This window comes from Argopecten irradians, chromosome 2 (genome assembly GCF_041381155.1).
Source record: "Argopecten irradians isolate NY chromosome 2, Ai_NY, whole genome shotgun sequence".
Lineage (NCBI taxonomy): Eukaryota > Metazoa > Mollusca > Bivalvia > Pectinida > Pectinidae > Argopecten > Argopecten irradians.
Genome location: NC_091135.1, coordinates 67,247,910 through 67,271,700, shown reverse-complemented (window position 1 = coordinate 67,271,700; position 23,791 = coordinate 67,247,910). Strand labels below are relative to the sequence as shown.

General features: G+C 35.7%; 1 protein-coding gene across 1 annotated transcript; it reads right to left on the bottom strand.

Moving 5' to 3' along the window:
• Positions 1-390: 390 nt before the first annotated feature.
• Positions 391-12,478, bottom strand: LOC138317066 (uncharacterized). Its single transcript, XM_069258689.1, has 3 exons — positions 12,131-12,478; positions 3,559-4,581; positions 391-3,003 (listed from the first exon to the last, which is right to left on the bottom strand). The coding sequence occupies exons 2-3, from the start codon at positions 4,558-4,560 to the stop codon at positions 1,276-1,278; spliced, it is 2,730 nt and encodes a 909-aa protein (XP_069114790.1). The 5' UTR covers positions 4,561-4,581; positions 12,131-12,478; the 3' UTR covers positions 391-1,275.
• Between the last annotated feature and the right edge of the window lie 11,313 nt (positions 12,479-23,791).

Sequence of the window (23,791 nt, the reverse complement as noted above, 5' to 3'; positions counted from 1 at the left end):
TTTTTTTCTGCCGAAAAGGTCTGTCATTTTCATTTTCGTTGTCATTTTGGGACTTGATACAAAGTCTTATTCGGTTATCTTGGAATACAATAGACTCCATTATCGCGTCTTTGTTGATGTTTGTTGATGAATAAGAAAACTTTGTTCCATTGTCATCTCAGAATCATTTCATATCTACTATGTCTCTTGTTTGAATTCCTTTCTATATATTAAAAAATATAACAAAACCATCAAGTATGATCTGTGACTTTTAACGCTTTTTTCAAATTCTGGAAATTTAAAAGCTACTCTTTATATGATTTCCTTTGAGTTGACAATGCAAATACTGAGGAATAAAAACATGAATACCTATCATAGATTCAATTTTTATCAATGCAAACTAGCATTCACCACAATATGATAATACGTAACATATATGGCAACAGATATACAGCGCATCCAAAATTCAAAAAGGACAAACAATGCATCCAAGTAATACAGAATTATATTTTCATTCATGAATATACTCATAACGCCAATTTTGAGGACCATTATCTTATGATAACGAGGAAATAGAATAAAGATTTAAAGTGTGTTAGCTTTATAGTGTTAAATATCTACAAACCTAGATACTGATAAAGTTATACAATAGGTGTAACTTACACGGGACAATGCGATTGTGCTATCCTACGCTAAATGACAACAAAAGCAGACAATGCGTTAATAAACCAAACCAGAAACTTTGGATAAATAACATACAACATTTACCAATGTTTGGATTTAATAAGATAATTACGTAGCAATTATATCATACAACTAGCAATAGTTCTATCTTTAAAGCCAATTTTTACAAACTTTAAATTTGAAATCGTAATATATTTCTAATTTAATTTCAAAGTTAATTTCATTTTGCAAGTCCTGCTTTATTGGACTTGTGATTCTCTGAAAGCTGTTAATGTCTTGTATTACCTCACCTCCACATGAAATCCGATAAAGACGCATAAGGAGGACAGACACCACGCGCCACAAAAGGACAGTTTGTATGTTTTATACTACAGGGTTTACAAATCGAGTTACTGTAACTTTATATGACACTAGATTCGTTACATGTATTAGTCAATACCTTAAAACCAGGTAATATGTCATAAGCAAGAGATCTAGACATTTCCGTTCAAGGTTTACCGTTGTCATGTACAATATGAGTATCTACAACAATTATTAACAACTATTAGCAATAGTGGTTTAACTTTACACCAATGTGTAAAACCAGTTCAATAGTGTGAAATTAACTATAAGCTATAAATGACTTGAAGTCCTCAAACTCCCGCCATTTTCTGAAATCATCTCGGCTATAGGCTGGAAATCCTTTTGCTGTCTCCTGGCTGGGTTGCAGGGACAACTGGAAGCTCTTTTTTCAGCACGTGTTTCAGAGTTATCTACTATATTTGTACATGTTGCCTTTAGTTTGGAATCGGTAAGGGAACATATCATTATATACATGGACGAGATCAGATTCATCACAAGGAACAGGTAGACATTTCCTGTCCAACGAGCGAAAGATATCAGATACCAGAAGGACTGCACGAGTAACAAAACAAAGGATACTTTACTATAAAAGCCAAACATATGCACAAATTCTACATCATCCTTCTCAAGGGCGATGGCATAGCTATAAATAGCTAACACCAGGGAAACTAAGAAAGACAGCGCTAACATTGTCAGGATAGGAAGGCAAGATATGTACAGGGATAGCGAGTTGATTGCTGAGTAGCATGGGAGCCCCCATGATATCCAAGGAACAGTGACGTCACTAGAATGGCTGACAACATACCAATACGTCACGGATGCAATAATTGATGGCAAGAGTACAGGGTACGATGCGTGTAATATTTTCAGAATGTAAGGGTTTTGAGATTGCAGGTCGACACGCATCATCAATCCAACATGGAAGACACAGAGTTGTAGTAAGGATACGGAGAAGGCAGCTGTGAATTGTAGAGAGGCTCCGGTAATACGACAGTTGTAGGTCGACACAAACGGAAACGGCACTGTGAGGAGGACGATGTTGTATAGTATGAGGCCAAGCACCAGTCCCATCAACATGTAGGACAAAGTGTTCCGGGGCTTATACACAACAAAGACTCCCACTAAAGCAACACATAGACAAAGTATAGATAGACCTACCAACGCCAGGCCAACACGACTTTCTGCATCCTCTTCTGTTCGACCTAGTTTGTCATCTTTTGGCGACAGTTTATCAATTCTCTCGAAGAACCTTTGACTGCATAAGATAATGTATGTGTCACCGTATTCAAATTCGTCCAGACTAAAGCAGAGATCAATTTGAGGAAGACATAGGGTGTCGTTAACCCTAGTAGTGTTATAGTCTTCCATTGTGATGTTTATCTTAGAACATAGTGTGAACTTAGATAACGTGGTAACAGGCATCCGGGATCCACAAACACCAAAGTCATTTCGAGCCCCAAAACCTGGCAGTTGGATATTTTCTGTTAATTCCAAACCGTTTATTGTCAATGATTCCCGCTCTATTGAAGTTACCGTTTCAGACATAAAAGGAGATATGTCAAAATATATGACCTCATTTCTCACTGTAGTATTAAATCCCTCCATATCACTGTATAGAATCCGTTCCATGGTGGCGATGTCGTTCTGCTGACCGATAACTACAAACTCAACTGGGACATTAACGTGGGTTACCCGAGTTTCGTTATTTTTAGGAAATACATTAAGTTTCCCTTTCACGGTTTTGGCAAATACTTCCGCAATAGAAGAACATTGTTGTGCCTGTAGAGGAAACAATACCAAGGAGAGATATTCTTGGATGTAGCTTGCTGGTCGAGCGGCCGCAAATGGATCTGGCAGCCATTTGTAGGACACGTTATAATGTGGAGTTATCATAAGATTTAGGTGATATCTCCGGAGACTGACCGACCTGTAGATGCTGGTACAGATGCCGTTTCTATAAATTAGAGGAGGGCTGCAGAAAATCTCACGACATAATTTCTGAAAAAAAAAAGAATAAGAATATTCCGTATGGTGCATTTCTTTAAAGAACACTCCTATTTTTGAGCTTATTTGAGTAAGATATTGAAACAATTCTAGGGAAATGAATGTGGATATAATTGAAACATGGGAATAACAGTATGATAAAATTCAGGAATGTTTGTGAAAGTTGTCACTGTGTAGATAAATGCCACTTATTGATGGGGTTGTTTTGCAAGATTAGTGCATGTGGTTCTTGGAATAGAGACAAATAATATACAAATATTAGCATCCCAAAGATCTAAGTGGGCAACGCAGAAGCTTAAGTCTTTGGTTGCAAAATATGGAAATTAAACAATGATATGATGACATTGCTTAACAATTTCAAATGTTCATGAGGAAGATATTTTATAATGTGTGCGTGCTTGTATAGTGTCGATAATAATAGGAATTGTAAAATATTTGATGCTTACAAATAAAATGTAGTAAGATAAATCTAGTTAATGGATCTAGTGATGTAAACCCTACATGCATGTTAGTTTATACCCCTGGTTAATGGATACAGATTATTCCTACCATTATCCCGTCATATCGTGTCCCTGGTAGACATGTTGCTCCTACAGCATCATGACCAAACACTAAGTTGGTTATTAAATCCTGCTCAATGGCTCCCGAGAAGGTCGGTATCGGGGGCAAGGGGCGGCTGCCTATCAAAGGATATGTTCTGGTACATTCCGTGTACGGTTCGTCATTCACGTTACACATGTAACAGTGTATGTTTTGGTACGTTGATCTGTAGACCGACCTGTAACTCGTACAAGCACGATCCATGTCGTCATCAAATACCGTCCACCGTCCGGTGACGTTACATTCAGATACCAACCCCAAGGTGTCACACTTAGCCAAAGTCATGTTACGTGGAGGTTCGAACAACAGATTGCATTGTTTGTTACTAGCAACGCTCTCCATTAGTTCCCGAAGACTTTTAGGTTCAGGTGTTGATGACGATGTACAGTTTACATTGGCAGACCAGGCTATAAGATTTTCTTCTTGTCTTGAATTGCATATGGCGCAGAACACATTCCTGTATGTAATTTTGTTTGTAGTGTCCGTTATAGGTAGAACCATGGTCATGTTGTACGGGTGTAGCACAGAGCCACGGACACAAAGTCTATCAATACGAACGTCCTCGAAGACACTTGGACATCGATTTATCATCAAATAACTTTGTAAGCTTGATTTCGTCTTATTTTCTTTGTATATATATTGGGGACGGAGGCATGCGAATCTGCTATCTTTTCCTGTGTAGTCGGGACACTGCTCAAGCGACGGAGAAGCACTATCACAACTACAGCGAGAGCAACAGGACGAAGGTGTCATAGAATGGTCCACCGTACAAGTACTGACGTGTGGACAGAAGAGTATTTGTTTTTCAAGGACGAATCTGAGGAAAGGATCTTTAATACTGACTACTTTTTCACGCGCGGCCTTCCTGTCCGAGTACGTCACATAGTTTCTGCTCATTGCCATCGTACCTATTATAGAACCAGTCAGGAGCCACATCACTACGCTCTCCATGTTACTGGCTCTTGTCCTTCTCTGTAATTTAAAAATAATTAGATTCACAGATGTATGTAAACAGTGACGATATGATACCTTAAACTAATTAATTATAAAATATGTTTAAATACTGTATAGAAGGTGGGCAATCGATGTCGAGCCTAGTTTTTTAGGGTATACACGACACAATAATGACATCATGAAAGGACACAGGATTCCTTATAATGCTCCAGCTACTAACCTCAGTAGTCCGCATCCAGGATAACCTGACGTCGATTTTCTAATCACAATAAGAGGGCATCTTACATCGAATGGTGTCGATAAGTACTTAGTGTACTTAATCATACCTTCATTCGGTAAATAATAAGGGTGAACACGTGCATATGATTTAAAACAAGATATTAATACCGAGAGGACAACACATTATTTACGTTATTAATTGAGTCTTTGTGATATGTTCACGTACGTTAATATCATACTATACCTGTTTTGAAAAAAAACATATTTAGTTTACTGATATAAATACTAATACATCTTTAACACGTGCCGTATTTGTCAAACGTGTTTCTGACAATTGATAAAGTTTGACAGGTGGGGTGGTACATACACGTTGCAAATTGAATTAATTTTATCAACAGATGGTATTATGATACAATGTATGTATATATCTATACCTGACGGACATACGCGTTAGTAAATGAAATAAAATTAGTTGCTGAAATCGGATATTAAAGTGCACAAATATATTATCCTGTTAGATTATATTCCGTCTTCCAGTTTAATTGGCTACAATGGAGATTTATTACTAGTTCTAAGCTTACTGGCAATGATAATGTCTTTCTTCTGATTTTGGTTAAGCATCTTTCATGCGTTTGGTCACGAAATTAATATTCCATATTTACAATCCACTGTCCGTAAATCTTGTGTCAAGATAAAATAAATTTAACCTTTACAAGATTTTCCTGATATTTAGTTAATATAAGATTATTGGTTACAAGACTTACGTGATGTTTAGGTGAAATGAAATTAACTTGTACAACACTTACCTGATGGTTAGGTGAAATAAGATTAACCTGTACAAGACTTACCTGATGGTAAGGTGAAATAAGATTAATATTTAAAAGACATACCTGATGTTTAGGTGAAATAAGATTACTATTTACAAGACTTACCTGATTGTAAGGTGAAAAAAGACTAATATTTAAAAGACATATCTGATGTTTAGGTGAAATAAGATTAACATGTAGAAGACTTACCTGATGGTTAGGTGAAATAAGATTAATATTTACAACACTTACCTGATGTTTAGGTGAAATAAGATTAACATTTATAAGACTTACCTGATATTTAGGTAATATAAGATTATTGGTTACAAGACTTAAATGATGTTTAGGTGAAATTAAGTTAACCTGTACAAGACTTACCTTAAGTTAGGTGAATTAGGATTAATATTTATAAGACTTACCTGATGTTTAGGTGAAATGAAATGAACCTGAACAACACTTACCTGATGTTTAGGTGAAATAAGATAAATATTTACAAGATTTACCTGATGTTTAGGTGAAATAAGATTAATATTTACAAGATTTACCTGATGTTTAGGTGAAATAAGATTAACCTGTACAAGACTTACCTGATGTTTAGGTGAAATAAGATTAACCTGTACAAGACTTACCTGATGTTAGGTGATATTAGATTAATATTTACAAGACTTACCTGATGTTAGGTGATATTAGATTAATATTTACAAGATTTACCTGATGTTTAGGTGAAATAAGATTAACCTGTACAAGACTTACCTTATGCTTTGGTGAAATAAGATTAACCTGTACAAGACTTACCTTATGTTTAGGTGGAATAAGATTAACCTGTACAAGACTTACCTGATGTTTAGGTGAAATAAGATTAATATTTACAAGACTTACCTGATGTTTAGGTGAAATAAGATTAACCTGTACAAGACTTACCTGATGTTTAGGTGAAATAAGATTAACCTGTACAAGACTTACCTGATGTTAGGTGATATTAGATTAATATTTACAAGACTTACCTGATGTTAGGTGATATTAGATTAATATTTCCAAGACATACCTGATGTTTAGGTGATATTAGATTCATATTTACAAGATTTACATGATGTTTAGGTGAAATAAGATTAATATTTACAAGACATACCTGATGTTTAGGTGAAATAAGATTAACCTGTACAAGACTTACCTGATGTTAGGTGATATTAGATTAATATTTACAAGACTTACCTGATGTTAGATGATATAAGATTAATATTCACAAGACATACCTGATGTTTAGGTGAAATAAGATTAACCTGTACAAGACTTACCTGATGTTTAGGTGAAATAAGATTAACCTGTACAAGACTTACCTGATGTTAGGTGATATTAGATTAATATTTACAAGACTTACCTGATGTTAGGTGATATTAGATTAATATTTACAAGACTTACCTGATGTTAGGTGATATTAGATTAATATTTACAAGACTTACCTGATGTTTAGGTTAAATAAGATCAATATTTACAAGACTTACCTGATGTTTAGGTGAAATAAGATTAATATTTAAAAAACCTTCCTTATATTAAGGTGAAATAAGATAAATATTCAGAAGACTTACCTGATGTTAAGGTGAAATAAGATTAATATTTACAACACTTACCTGATGTTTAGGTGAAATAAGATTAACATTTATAAGACTTACCTGATATTTAGGTAATATAAGATTATTGGTTACAAGACTTAAATGATGTTTAGGTGAAATGAAATGAACCTGAACAACACTTACCTGATGTTTAGGTGAAATAAGATAAATATTTACAAGACTTACCTGATGTTTAGGTGAAATAAGATTAATATTGAAAAGACTTACCTGATATTTAGTTGAAATAAGATAAATATTCACAAGACTTACCTGATGTTTAGGTGAAATAGGATTAATATTTACAAGAATTACATGATGTTTAGGTTAAATAAGATCAATATTTACAAGACTTACCCGATGTTTAGGTGAAATAAGATTAATATTTAAAAGACTTACCTGATATTAAGGTGAAATAAGATACATATTTACAAGACATACCTGATGTTTAGGTGAAAAAAGATAAATATTTAAAAGACTTACCTGATATTAAGGTGAAATAAGATAAATATTTACAAGACATACCTGATGGTTAGGTGAAAAAAGATTAATATTTAAAAAAAAACCTTCCTTATATTAAGGTGAAATAAGATTAATATTTACAACACTTACATGATGTTTAGGTAAAAAAGATTTATATTTACAAGACATACCTGATGTTTAGGTGAAAAAAGATTAACATTTATAAGACTTACCTGATGTTTAGGTGAAAAAAGATGAATATTTACAACACTTACCTGATGTTTAGGTGAAATAAGATTAACATTTATAAGACTTACCTGATATTTAGGTAATATAAGATTATTGGTTACAAGACTTAAATGATGTTTAGGTGAAATTAAATTAACCTGTAGAGGACTTACCTGAAGTTAGGTGAATTAGGATTAATATTTATAAGACATACCTGATGTTTAGGTGAAATGAAATGAACCTGAACAACACTTACCTGATGTTTAGGTGAAATAAGTTAAATATTTACAAGACTTACCTGATTTTTAGGTGAAATAAGATTAATATTGAAAAGACTTACCTGATATTTAGTTGAAATAAGATTAATATTTACAAGACCTACATGATGTTTAGGTGAAATGAGATAAATATTTACAAGACTTACCTGATGTTTAGGTGAAATAAAATTAATATTTAAAAGACTTACCTTAAGTTAGGTGAATTAGGATTAATATTTATAAGACATACCTGATGTTTAGGTGAAATGAAATGAACCTGAACAACACTTACCTGATGTTTAGGTGAAATAAGATTAATATTTACAAGACTTACCTGATGTTTAGGTGAAATAGGATTAATATTTAAAAAACCCTTCCTTATACTAAGGTGAAATAAGATTAATATTTACAACACTTACCTGATGTTTAGGTGAAATAAGATTAACATTTATAAGACTTACCTGATATTTAGGTAATATAAGATTATTGGTTACAAGACTTAAATGATGTTTAGGTGAAATTAAGTTAACCTGTACAAGACTTACCTTAAGTTAGGTGAATTAGGATTAATATTTATAAGACTTACCTGATGTTTAGGTGAAATGAAATGAACCTGAACAACACTTACCTGATGTTTAGGTGAAATAAGATAAATATTTACAAGATTTACCTGATGTTTAGGTGAAATAAGATTAATATTTACAAGATTTACCTGATGTGTAGGTGAAATAAGAATAATATTTACAAGACCTACATGATGTTTAGGTGAAATAAGATAAAATTATTTAAGATTAACCTGTACAAGACTTACCTTATGTTTAGGTGAAATAAGATTAACCTGTACAAGACTTACCTTATGTTTAGGTGGAATAAGATTAACCTGTACAAGACTTACCTGATGTTTAGGTGAAATAAGATTAATATTTACAAGACTTACCTGATGTTTAGGTGAAATAAGATTAACCTGTAGAAGACTTACCTGATGTTTAGGTGAAATAAGATTAACCTGTACAAGACTTACCTGATGTTAGGTGATATTAGATTAATATTTACAAGACTTACCTGATGTTAGGTGATATTAGATTAATATTTCCAAGACATACCTGATGTTTAGGTGATATTAGATTCATATTTACAAGATTTACATGATGTTTAGATGAAATAAGATTAATATTTACAAGACATACCTGATGTTTAGGTGAAATAAGATTAACCTGTACAAGACTTACCTGATGTTAGGTGATATTAGATTAATATTTACAAGACTTACCTGATGTTAGATGATATAAGATTAATATTCACAAGACATACCTGATGTTTAGGTGAAATAAGATTAACCTGTACAAGACTTACCTGATGTTTAGGTGAAATAAGATTAACCTGTACAAGACTTACCTGATGTTAGGTGATATTAGATTAATATTTACAAGACTTACCTGATGTTAGGTGATATTAGATTAATATTTACAAGACTTACCTGATGTTAGGTGATATTAGATTAATATTTACAAGACTTACCTGATGTTAGGTGATATTAGATTAATATTTACAAGACTTACCTGATGTTTAGGTTAAATAAGATCAATATTTACAAGACTTACCTGATGTTTAGGTGAAATAAGATTAATATTTAAAAAACCTTCCTTATATTAAGGTGAAATAAGATAAATATTCAGAAGACTTACCTGATGTTAAGGTGAAATAAGATTAATATTTACAACACTTACCTGATGTTTAGGTGAAATAAGATTAACATTTATAAGACTTACCTGATATTTAGGTAATATAAGATTATTGGTTACAAGACTTAAATGATGTTTAGGTGAAATGAAATGAACCTGAACAACACTTACCTGATGTTTAGGTGAAATAAGATTAATATTTACAAGACTTACCTGATGTTTAGGTGAAATAAGATTAATATTGAAAAGACTTACCTGATATTTAGTTGAAATAAGATAAATATTCACAAGACTTACCTGATGTTTAGGTGAAATAGGATTAATATTTACAAGAATTACATGATGTTTAGGTTAAATAAGATCAATATTTACAAGACTTACCCGATGTTTAGGTGAAATAAGATTAATATTTAAAAGACTTACCTGATATTAAGGTGAAATAAGATAAATATTTACAAGACATACCTGATGTTTAGGTGAAAAAAGATAAATATTTAAAAGACTTACCTGATATTAAGGTGAAATAAGATAAATATTTACAAGACATACCTGATGGTTAGGTGAAAAAAGATTAATATTTAAAAAAAAACCTTCCTTATATTAAGGTGAAATAAGATTAATATTTACAACACTTACATGATGTTTAGGTAAAAAAGATTTATATTTACAAGACATACCTGATGTTTAGGTGAAAAAAGATTAACATTTATAAGACTTACCTGATGTTTAGGTGAAAAAAGATGAATATTTACAACACTTACCTGATGTTTAGGTGAAATAAGATTAACATTTATAAGACTTACCTGATATTTAGGTAATATAAGATTATTGGTTACAAGACTTAAATGATGTTTAGGTGAAATTAAATTAACCTGTAGAGGACTTACCTGAAGTTAGGTGAATTAGGATTAATATTTATAAGACATACCTGATGTTTAGGTGAAATGAAATGAACCTGAACAACACTTACCTGATGTTTAGGTGAAATAAGATAAATATTTACAAGACTTACCTGATGTTTAGGTGAAATAAGATTAATATTGAAAAGACTTACCTGATATTTAGTTGAAATAAGATTAATATTTACAAGACCTACATGATGTTTAGGTGAAATGAGATAAATATTTACAAGACTTACCTGATGTTTAGGTGAAATAAAATTAATATTTAAAAGACTTACCTTAAGTTAGGTGAATTAGGATTAATATTTATAAGACATACCTGATGTTTAGGTGAAATGAAATGAACCTGAACAACACTTACCTGATGTTTAGGTGAAATAAGATTAATATTTACAAGACTTACCTGATGTTTAGGTGAAATAGGATTAATATTTAAAAAACCCTTCCTTATACTAAGGTGAAATAAGATTAATATTTACACCACTTACCTGATGTTTAGGTGAAATAAGATTAACATTTATAAGACTTACCTGATATTTAGGTAATATAAGATTATTGGTTACAAGACTTAAATGATGTTTAGGTGAAATTAAATTAACCTGTAGAAGACTTACCTAAAGTTAGGTGAATTAGGATTAATATTTATAAGACATACCTGATGTTTAGGTGAAATGAAATGAACCTGAACAACACTTACCTGATGTTTAGGTGAAATAAGAATAATATTTACAAGACTTACCTGATGTGTAGGTGAAATAAGAATAATATCTACAAGACCTACATGATGTTTAGGTGAAATAAGATAAAAATTTACAAGACCTACATGATGTTTAGGTGAAATAAGATAAATATTTACAAGACTTACCTTATGTTTAGGTGGAATAAGATTAACCTGTACAAGACCTACCTGATGTTAGGTGATATTAGATTAATATTTACAAGACTTACCTGATGTTTAGGTGGAATAAGATTAACCTGTACAAGACTTACCTGATGTTAGGTGATATTAGATTAATATTTACAAGACTTACCTGATGTTAGGTGATATTAGATTAATATTTACAAGACTTACCTGATGTTAGGTGATATTAGATTAATATTTACAAGACTTACCTGATGTTAGGTGATATTAGATTAATATTTACAAGACTTACCTGATGTTAGGTGATATTAGATTAATATTTACAAGACTTACCTGATGTTTAGGTGGAATAAGATTAACCTGTACAAGACTTATCTGATGTTAGGTGATATTAGATTAATGTTTGCAAGACTTACCTGATGTTAGGTGATATAAGATTAATATTTACAAGACTTAACTCATGTTTAGGTGAAATAAGATTAACTTTTTTCAAGACTTTTCTGAGGTTGAGATACAATAGAGTAAGTCTGCTAGGAACTTACCTTATGTTAAGCTTTCGATGAACTTTTACACGGCTTAAGGGTGTCGAAGTAACCCTTGTTTACTAGTAAATGACTTTACTGTGAGCGTTGTTGGCGATTTATTGTCATATCCTCGTGTCTCATGAGGACTATCTATCATGTTCATCTGGTGTGCGCGAAATGCCATCGTCGATGAATAATTCATCAACTTTAATGGATTTCTGTGCAACTATTGATGACCTTGTTTAAAGTAAATATTTAACTGATATGATTTTGCAAATAATTCCGAGATTTTCAATAATGATTAGTGCGAAATATCTGTAAATACATCGGTTTGGGCCGCTAGCATCTTTCATGTTTGTTTTTGATTCAGTATTATTAATCAGTCATACAGGTATAAACACAATTGTTATTAACAAGGCCTGATGCTATTCGTATTGTTTAAACTATGCTGCTGTATTAATCTCGCATTCGGTTTGGTTAGAATCAACACCGAGGCATGGAGACACCCAAACAGAAATGAAGCAATGTTCTTCTGACATGTTGTTTCTTTTGACATTGTTGGTTAATATCATTCTTTTGAAAAAAAATTAAAGTTAATAAGACTTGGTTAAACTCTTAAAACATACAAAAAGATAAGAAAATTATGCTTATTTCTGCGTTTCTTGCTTTATTGACTGAATCATGGAATGGAATTTAAACTTAATGCCCTCTTAACTCTCAGATTCATTTCACGACTTGTTTTAAACGTGACCAAAATATTGGCCAGATATATAGATAGATCAGCACGAAACTCCGTCTCTCCGTCCACCATAAGGAATACGGGTATCTTAGCTGTTAATAGGACGTTAATTTATTTTGTGTGATATGTTACATAATGTCTTGAAAACATCATCCATTTATTGTATCTATGCAGTGTGTTTGTAAACAAAAATATACCTCACATTTATTGTTTTAACCCTATACTACATGTATATGTGTAGACGCATCATGCTATGTTATATTTTGCTATGATGAATTATGATTAATGATATCACCTATATTTACTTTGTATGTACATTGTAGATTACATAGTTGTATCGCACCGATTATCATATCTTGCAATCTTAGAAATTACTATAGTCAACGTTAATACAATCAATTAGTCTATCAAACATCTTACATCATATAAACCATTTCATAAAAATGATATTCTCTTCAATTTGTCCATCCAATGATGTCTCACTTAGATAAAATATATATATACATAACACGTTACATCATCTGTTACAGGATTTAAAAGCTAAGGAAACTTACTTCGTCTCCTTCACACAGTGGAAAGTGTTTGATAGTTTGCCCTCATAAATACTTTTTTTTATTTTCGGAGCGAAGCCTAGCGGAGATTACAAAAACTACGGCATGCAATCCAGTTTTTCAGTAGGCTAACCTAGTATCATGTTGGAGTTGTCGCTGGAGTGGAATTTGTTATGAGAAGACGTTTGATAGTGTAGAGAAACGCCCTGAAAGCTGCCGAGGTAACTACGGAGTTTCGGAGAAGATTGTGACATTAATCAGATCCACCTACCAAGACATGGGCTACAGCATTTCCCATACCGACCAGCTGTCTAATAGATTTGGTGTGATGTTTGGAGTTCGCCAGGGATGGTTGTGTGCTGTTACCATTTGTCTTCCACTTGGTCATGAACTGGATAGTGACAATGACCTTGATATTGTGGATGACAACGCACTCCTGGTACACAACTACAACCATATGCAGGATAAAGGAGTTCGTCTGGGGGTCAAAAAAGGAAAAGCGAACTGAAGAAAACCAGCACATCAGTCACAATGAACGGGGAGCCAAGTAGGGAGATCGATTCATTTTTACTTGCGAAGTATGATTGACAACAGGGACAGACTGAAGAGGATGTTGCTTCCAGGATTGGTAAGGACAGACGAATTTTCACTGAAGAGCATGTGAGTGTCAATGGAGATCTGCACAAATAAAAACAAGATTCATATCAATGTTCAGTCTGTTCTACTATACATGTATATAGAATCGACTCCAGGAGAACAACAAGATTCAGACATTCCTAAGACCTATTTGAGACGCATCTACAACATCCAATAGTCAGCGAAGATCAGAAATGCTGATCTGTGGGAGCGTATGGGACAGGAAGACGTTGCCAAAGAGATTACATTGTGCTGAGGAATTGGGCTGGATTGGACATAAACGTACCCATGGAAAACCAACATCTAGTCATGCAAGGAAAGAGAAGGAGTTGTTGGTCCTGAAACAGTAGGAGACAATGTGCCGACACGGTTGGTTGGTTAGTCCTGAAACAGCCGGAGACAAGGCACCGACACGATTGGTTGGTTGATTAGATTGCCGTCTTTGTTAATGTGCTACTTGTAGTAACATTCGTTCAAATTTATTTACACAACCGTGTTCAATATCGGGTGAGTTCTCTTCTATTAGTGCCAGAGATAAATACTATACTATAGTACATACAGGTTAACTATAGCACATGTTAGAAATGTCACTTTGCAGTAATATATGCGATGAATCATAGCCAGTCACTATCTATATATAAATTATGATAACACCATGGCCATTATATTGCGATAATATATAAAGTATCGCGTATTTACTGCATACTTCTAACCTTTCACAAAGGAAAAATGTGGCCAATAAATATATTGCTACCACAGTGGAGTTCACACATAATCCCTTTTCATGGCCAATCTTGATTATAACATGGCCATGAAAGGGGCTGGACAGTCGACCATGGTAACAAATGCTGTAAGAGAGGGGAGATAATAATTACCCACCTTGTTATAATGATTTAATTAAGCAATTGTCACGAGAGTGATACTATGTGAGTTGGTTCACGAATATATAAATAGAATCCAACAGCTATAAACAGTTGAAAGTTTATTCATATAAAAACGGAGACAGATAACCCTGAAATAAAAAGAACAATACCTGACAATATATAGGGACACATAAATGAACCGACTACTATATCTTCTATATTTATACTGTAAGGTATAAAATATAAACAGGTATATATTTAATATATTATAATATTAAATTGTATTTTAATTTCCGAGTTACATATATTTACAAATAACATTTAATTTACAGTCACTTGACTCTATGCATTGCCCTAACCTCACCGACCACGTGCGGTCCTTTGTTATACATAATATAAAGCTTTATGGACAAGTTGTTTAAAGAAGTTTTGATTATATAAAGTAATTAATTATATTGCATAGTAAGAATAAGTTAATTACTTTATTTCTAGTTATACATTAAATAAACATACCTTTTAGTACTGTGGCCGTAAAGCACACATGTACAGTCCAGTGCCTATTTCCACGTAATGTGCGGACACGCTTCCTCAAGGGTGGGCGTGCACGTGCAAGGACAGGGTCATGCAGGGTCAATGTGACACACTCAACCAATCCATTCACTCGCCTCTCATACGTCATCATAACAACTTACACACAGATTTACATGTACAGGACAATGCATGACACAGGGACATGTAATATAAATTCAGACAGACACAGGGACATGTAAATTAAGACAATACACAGCGCATGTAGTTAAAACACCATATATAATACATATTATATATATGGTGAATTTAAACACCGCGACATTCTCCCCTGCAAAGGAAAATGACTCCTGGCATTTAAATCACCAAGTGTTAAACATCACAGTTAAAATATTCATAGGAAAATCAATGAGCAGTACAGTATCCAGTATCCAAGTGATTGGGGCAATCCCTACCTACAAGGATTAAAGGATCACTGCTCACTGAACAGAATTTTTTTTTACCAATATTAGAAATCAATATTTACAAAATTTATCACCTTGGCCAGTGTCCCAAGGTAATATCCAGCATCTATAGCTTAACTAGAATTTCTCCTCTGCCAAGTGAAACAAAACATTCCTGATGCGAATATAATCTAACATTTATTATAATTGAATGTAAATTGCAATTATGCTACAATTCTACTTAATAAATGGTAAACCATAAGGTAATACACATTAGTAGCTGTAGAGATTAAATATAATTTTCACAATCAGGAGTGGTCTTTGCTCACTATGACATTCTCCCACTGCTCTAAATGTCTAAACGTAGACCTCGGACCCAGAATTTGATGGCACCAAGGTTTCCATGAGCCATTCTCCATACAACTTAGGAGGTTTACAGGCTTGTCTGGACCTTGTAGCTGGAACTGAGTCTTGTGTCTGACCAACACTGCGCATGCCTGCAGCGTTAGAATTTCGACACACACCCCTGGTACCCTGTTTCAGAGAATTCCCTGTACCAAAGGTATTTGGTTGCACTGGTCGTTGCGCGCCAGCGACAGTGCGCCTGGGTCTCCTCGCAGGAATGACGTACCTGGGTGATCGACTTCCATCATCATCTGAGCTATCAGAGTCAGTAGTGGAGGAGGAACTCTCATCAAACTGTATCCCAGGATTCTGATTCTGAGTTGTCTCCCTTGGTTCATCAGCACCCTGTGTTCTAGGTAGCCACATGAAAGGGAGGAGCAGGTTCCTATGCACAGTTTTAATAGGTCCCTGTCCTGACTCTTTCCGGATCTTATATACAGGCATATCAGCATTAGGTATACTAAGGATAATGTAGGGATCCTTAGCCCATTTATCAGCTAATTTCTGTTTGCCACATATACCTACGTTCCTCATCAGAACCCGGTCACCTACTTCTAGAGTAGCTTCCCTAACTCCCCTATCATACCTATCTTTGTACCTCTTACCCTTCCTATCGCTTTCAGCTGAGGCAGCTTTGTAGGCAAAGTCTAACCGACGCTTAAGCTTTTGGGCATAATTCTGGCGACTCCCTACAGTCTCAGAATCTGTATCGATGCCTAAAAATGCATCTACACTAAGTCTTGGGTGCCAACCAAACATTAGGTAATGAGGGGAATATCCAGTGGTCTCATGTTTTGTAGCATTATATGCGTGAACAAGAGGAGCCACGTAAGATTTCCAATTGGATTTTTGTTCTTCCTCCATTGTACCTAACATTTTTAGCAAAGTTTGGTTGAACCGTTCGACCATGCCATTGCCCATAGGATGGTAAGGGGGTAGTTCTCGTTTTATCCACTCCAGCTATCTTGCAAAGTTCCTTGATAACTTTGCTTTCAAAATTCCTACCCTGGTCACTGTGGATTCGGGCAGGAAAGCTGTAGTGGACAATGAACTGTTCGTACAACACCCTGGCGGTGGTACTCGCTAACTGGTTCCTGGTTGGAATTGCCTGGGCATAGCGGGTGAAATGGTCAGTGATAACCAGCACATTTTCGTAGCCCCCCTTTGACCTTTCCAAGGTCAAATAGTCAATGCAGAGTAGTTCCATTGGTCGAGAACTTTGGATGTTAACCAACTCTGCTTTTGGGACAGTAGGGGTTTTTCTACGAATACACCTACCACAGCTTTCGACCCATCTATTTACCTCGGCATCAAAGCCAGGCCAAAAAAACCGACGCTTTGCCAACCAGTTTGTCCGGTCACGTCCCTGATGACCGACATCTTCATGCACTCCCCTGAGGACCTTCTCTCTATATGCCTCAGGAATGACTAGCTGCTGAATAGGGTCATTATCAATGGTGGTGTTTCTATACAACACGCCCTTACGCAGTTCAAACAGCCGCCACTCCCGCATATACTGCCGCACTTCCTCAGGTTCGTGTCTCAGAACACTCTTATCAGGTCGAACCCCCTCCCTGACAAAATGTATAACCCTCCTGAGATGTTTATCTAAGGACTGTTGTTTTTCCCAATCCACACCAGAGAGTTTTACATTAGCCATATCTAGAGTGTCATTCTCTGTATCATTCTCTGGTTCTAGGGCTGATGTGTTTGAGAGTACCACAGTTTCAGCTAATGGCAATTCCTCTCTCGTAGTCAAACAAGCACAGGAAACTGCTCTCACAACATCTGGGAAAACTTCCTCTAGCTGATATGGTCGCCTTGATAACCCATCAGCGTCCCCATTAAGACGGCCCGCTCTATAGACTAATTTAAAGTTATAGTTTGAGAGTGAGGCTAACCACCTATGGCTTGCTGCGTCCAGCTTTGCAGTGGTCGTCACATAGGTTAGAGGGTTGTTATCTGTACGTACCTCAAAAGTGTTGCCATACAGGTAATCATGGAACTTGTCAGTGAGGGCCCATTTGAGACAAAGAAATTCCAACTTATGAGCTGGGTAGTTCTTCTCGCTGGGACGTAATCCTCGACTAGCATACGCTATTACCCGTTCATGGCCCCCTTGATTCTGGTACAGTACAGCACCTAAACCTTCTATTGAGGCATCCGTGTTAACAATGAAAGGCTTAGTAAAGTCTGCATATGCTAACACTGGTGGAGATGATAGAAGACCAACAATGGTATCAAAAGCCTTCTGTTGACTATCCCCCCATACCCAGGGAATCTTTTTCTTTGGCCCCTTAACATTTTTGTGGGTACAGTGTCCAACAAGGAGATCGTTTAAAGGTTTTATGACTTTAGCATAATCCTTAATGAACCTCCTGTAGTACCCTGTAAAACCTAGAAAAGAACGCAAGGTTTTGACATTGACTGGTTCCGGCCATGTCTTTAATGCTGAAAGTTTCTCTGGGTCAGTTTGAATCCCTTTCTCAGAAACTATGTGGCCCAGGTAGCGCACATGAGTTTTAAAGAACTCGCACTTAGACCCTTTCAGCTTTAAGCCGTGTTTCTCAAGCCGTTCAAACACACCTTCCAGTCTTTTGAGGTGTTCCTCAAAGGTGTCTGAAAATATGAGAATATCATCCAAGAAAATTAAACATTCCTTAAGATGACTCTCACCCATACAGGCTTGCATTAATCTCTGAAATGTCGCAGGCGCATTAGTTAGACCAAACGCCATGCGGTTACATTCAAAGAAACCGAGTGGTCCGACAGAAAAAGCTGTCTTAGCCTTGTCCTCCTCTTTGATTTCGACCTGCCAGTAACCAGATCTCAAGTCCAGTTTACTGAAGTATCGCGAACCAATAAGGGAGTCCATGGTTTCCTCCACCCTAGGTAGGGTGTAAGCATCCTTAATGGTTTTCCCATTGAGTTTACGCAAATCAATGCAAAATCTCAGGGACCCATCTTTCTTTCGAACGAGGACCACATTCGAACAGTAGGGACTGTGAGACTCTCTAATAGCGTCAGAGTCTAACATCTCTTTAAGATGTTGTCTCACTTCCTCATACATTCCTGGTGGAATACGACGATACGGTTCCTTAAATGGAACATCGTCTGAGAGTTTAATCTCGTGCTGCACCAGGTCTGTCTTCCCTAAATCCTTTGGGGATGTGGAGAAAATATGTTGCCACTTACCCAGTACCTGATATGCTCTCTCCAACTGCTCAGGAGTGAGATTATCCCTATCAATAGAGACCCCCAGTTTGTCCCACCATTCCCCCTCAGTCTTAGAGGATTCAGTATCCTTACTAGAGGGTTCTGGGGACCACCTGTCCATTACCTTCACATCTGTGAGATTACAGAGAGGCGATTTTGGCGATATAGTAATCGACTCCGTAGACAGATTACAGATCCGGACTGGTACTCGTTTAAGTCTTCCAGGTGCACATTCAAGTGACACTACCCTTGGACATACAACAAGGTTTCCGGATTGCAGAGAACTGCCCTGTTCTGTTACAGCCGTACTAAAATCACCATGCTTGCGTACCAAGCCATGGACAGTCTTTACCTGGTTTGGACCTATGGACACTGGGTATGTATTGGCAGATTTCACCACCATGGGATTGTTAAAACACAAACTATCAACAGCAGACTGCCAGGCATCTGGAAATGTAGAATCAGAGCCAGTCTGTTGTATATCCCTACACATACGAATTATATTTGTGCCAACAATCACAGGAACTTGTCTGTTATAGTTGGTCATTGGTGTTACCAGAATAGGTACACAAAAAATTCACAATCAGACAGAAATGGAATAGTGATATCTGCCTCAATATATCCTAAATAATGGTAACTTAGACCCACCTGCTCCAAATACCTTAAGATCAAAATCTTTGATATCCATCAGAACAGGCTTGGGATTCAGAGATTTGTAACATTTCTCTGAGACACAAGTGATCATAGAGCCACTATCAATGAGAGCAGAATATTTCTTCCCCCCTAGTATGATATGGTCAACATTAGAACCACCAACCATTCTATCATACAGAGTACTGTCTGTACTATTAGTGTTATTCGGGCTTGTCCTAACTACACCATCCCCCATCTGCCCTACAACAGGGGAGGTTACTCTTTTGGCTCAGACTTTCCTGCTGAGGGTTTCTGGGCATTACCTTTATTCTGTTTCTGGTACCCATCGCTGCGTCCAGCCTTCCCTTTATTTTGGTTTGCCCCAGACTTACCATTACCCTCAAGCTTCTTTTCGAGGACCTTGATTTTGCTCATTAAGGCACTTACCTGGTTAGTGAGCTTGTCAAGTTTCGTGTCACTCTCTGAAACTTGTACAGGGTTATGCTGAGCTTTAGCCTTTTTAGACTTATCGGTTGCCTTCTGAGCTGGGTTAAGCTCCAGGTCTACCGCTCTGACTTCCCTTAACAGCAAGTCATATGACTTAATGGAGTCATACTTGTGACGCGTCTGGCCCTTCAATTTGTCACAGCGTAAGCCAGTCCAAAATTTGGATCGGAGCATGTCGTCTCTGGCTGCAGAGTTTACATGTCCACTGTTAATGGCGAGCTGTAACAGTGCCTCGAGTCTGCACCCATAAGCTGTGACAGACTCCCCTTCTTTCTGTGTAGCAGAGTAAAACTGCTGTAACACAACTTCATTAGAAGCTACGTTACCAAAGAAGGTGTCTAGTTTCCTTAAAATCTCAGACAAAGTTGCCCTAGGACCTAATGGTATAAGTGTCTGACGAGCAATACCCCTGAGTGACTTCCTGATGGCTTGGAGAATCAACTCTTCTGACAGGGTGCTGTCGGATGCTAAACACCTTACCTCATACCGCCAACCCTCATATGTGGTTTCACCACGCTGAGGTGATTCATCTCCAGAGAATGTGGAGATTTTCGGAACTTGAGGTAAAAGGTGTGTATCCCTTCTTTGAGGTGGTGGAGTGAGTGGAACTCCATATCCTCCCCCCAGCCCTGAAAATGGAGAATCACTAGAGTCATTACCCTTTGGAGGTAAAGGAGTACTAGTATTCACTCCCTCCCCACGTCCTACAAAATCAAATTTATAACCTGGGGAACCTACCATACCTTTGTCACTATTTGACTTTACCTGTGCAGGCAATACTGAGGCTGCAGGAGTCTTGACAGAACCAGGATCGTTTTGGCTCAACATACTGTCATACTCCACCTTGGTAAACAGGACATAGTCGTCATTCTGGCGCAAAAGGCTAGCCATGAGATCATAGTCTGCCTGATCCAAGTTGGATGATCCTGCGTTTGGCTTTGACATTGCCATGTTGTACAAAATACAAATTGAAATACAAAGTAAAAGTTAATAAGACAATGAATATAAACGATGAAATAAGTAGTACAATATCTAGTATCCAAGTGATTGGGGCAATCCCTACCTACGAGGAATACAAGATAACCACTTAATCATACAAATACAAACTTAAGGCAGAAATTTAAACACAATATGTACAAATAGAAAAACAACAAGTCTTTTCATCCAACACCTAGCTAGTAGTGGAGTAGGGTGGATTCCGTCCTTATACAAACTAAAATTCAGTGAAACCCTGGATTTATCCTGGTGTTTCGCCTTCCTGTACCTTACCAAGTCCAACCTGAGATGAGGTGAGCTGACACAAAGTCTATTATTGACTTGCGTAAGGAAACTATTCAATTCCAACACCCTGTCATTAAGGATGTCATCTTGATGTTGGAATGAATCAGGATTTGGATGTCCCTTGGATTTGTTCCACTCTTGAATAGAGTATGAAGGGATCTCCAAAAATACAAGTTGTACAGTAGGGAAATTGGAAACAATGGAAACAAACTTGTTGATAATAGAATGCAAATCAGAATTTGCAAATTCAGAAGTCTGGTGTCTTAGACTAATAAATTTCCCTTGTTTGACAGTAAGGTCGCATGTACCTAGCCAAACATATAACACAATATGTGGATAAGAAATGACTTTGACTGGAAGTTCAGTCTCTAGCCAACGAAGAAAATGTGTAAAACGACCACCTGGTTGACAATTAAATTCAATATTACAACATAAATTTTGCAATAAATCCAAATGACGTTTCAGGTAAAATCCCTTACTACTTGTAAGAACAATAGGTTTCTTCCTTATCACCACATGTGGTATAGGTTTATCAATAAATTTCTGTAGTTTACTACAACTCATAACCTACAGAGTATTGAAATGGGTATATGATATATACTAATAATATAGATTTAAACCTGTATACTCTAAGATAATATACAAAATGTACCCAGCAAAGTATACTACCTATACTTAAACAGATTCAAGAGAATATGTAGAAGTATCGATTACATATATATATATATATCATACAATGCGCTGACATAAAACACAAAGGACAAATACAACATTTACAAACCAATCTTCAGCAGCAGTTTCACTCAGCTCTTGATCTTCTGACACAATCCTCAAATTCCGCTACAGTGCAGTGCAGTGTGTGCAGTGTTAGTAGGTTGGGATTGTTAGCTGGGAAGCAAGCATGCAATATATGTAAATATAAGATAGTTTGAAATGTAAAGAAATATAAAAGTTTATCACATTTTACAGATTTAAATTTGTAGATGAATATCTATAAATTTTATAAAATGTTTACGATAATGTTGTTATTTATCTATTTATATAGTTAATTTAGTAATATTAGATATGATTTAGAGTATTTTATGTAGTATAATTAGATTCAAATGTAACCTACACTAGCATTTATATGTTTAAATCTAAGTGAACATTTGAAATTTAGTTATGTTTACTACGCTATGAGAATATGAGAATAGCCTACAGCATAAATACACATGAAACATCAAACAAATCAATAACAAATGCAATGAATAATATCAATAGTGAATACAAATGACAATGAAAACAAAAATATGTAAATATTTAAAGTCAAAGATAAACACGCGAACGATAAATGTCAACACTTGGACGGCTCTCCACTGGACGATACAGAATGACAATCAGTTACAATCCAACGACGACAGCAGGAACTCAAAAGTAAACAGGATGACGACGACACAATCACGAATCCATGATGACAAGACGAAAATAAAGACGATGACAATCACAGGTAAACAGAAGACATCACAACCGGAAGCACATGTTGAATCGATGAGGTATCAAGTATAGAGTGATCTCCCCCTGACCATGCTTTCCGGTCCTCTAGGCTCGTATCACGTGATCACCCACGTGGTAAACTATGGGTGTTACGTTGTACGCCGGGCACTGCCTCCGTCGAACTATTACGTTGGGCGCCAATGTCACGAGAGTGATAATATGTGAGTTGGTTCACGAATATATAAATAGAATCCAACAGCTATAAACAGTTGAAAGTTTATTCATATAAAAACGGAGACAGATAACCCTGAAATAAAAAGAACAATACCTGACAATATATAGGGACACATAAATGAACCGACTACTATATCTTCTATATTTATACTGTAAGGTATAAAATATAA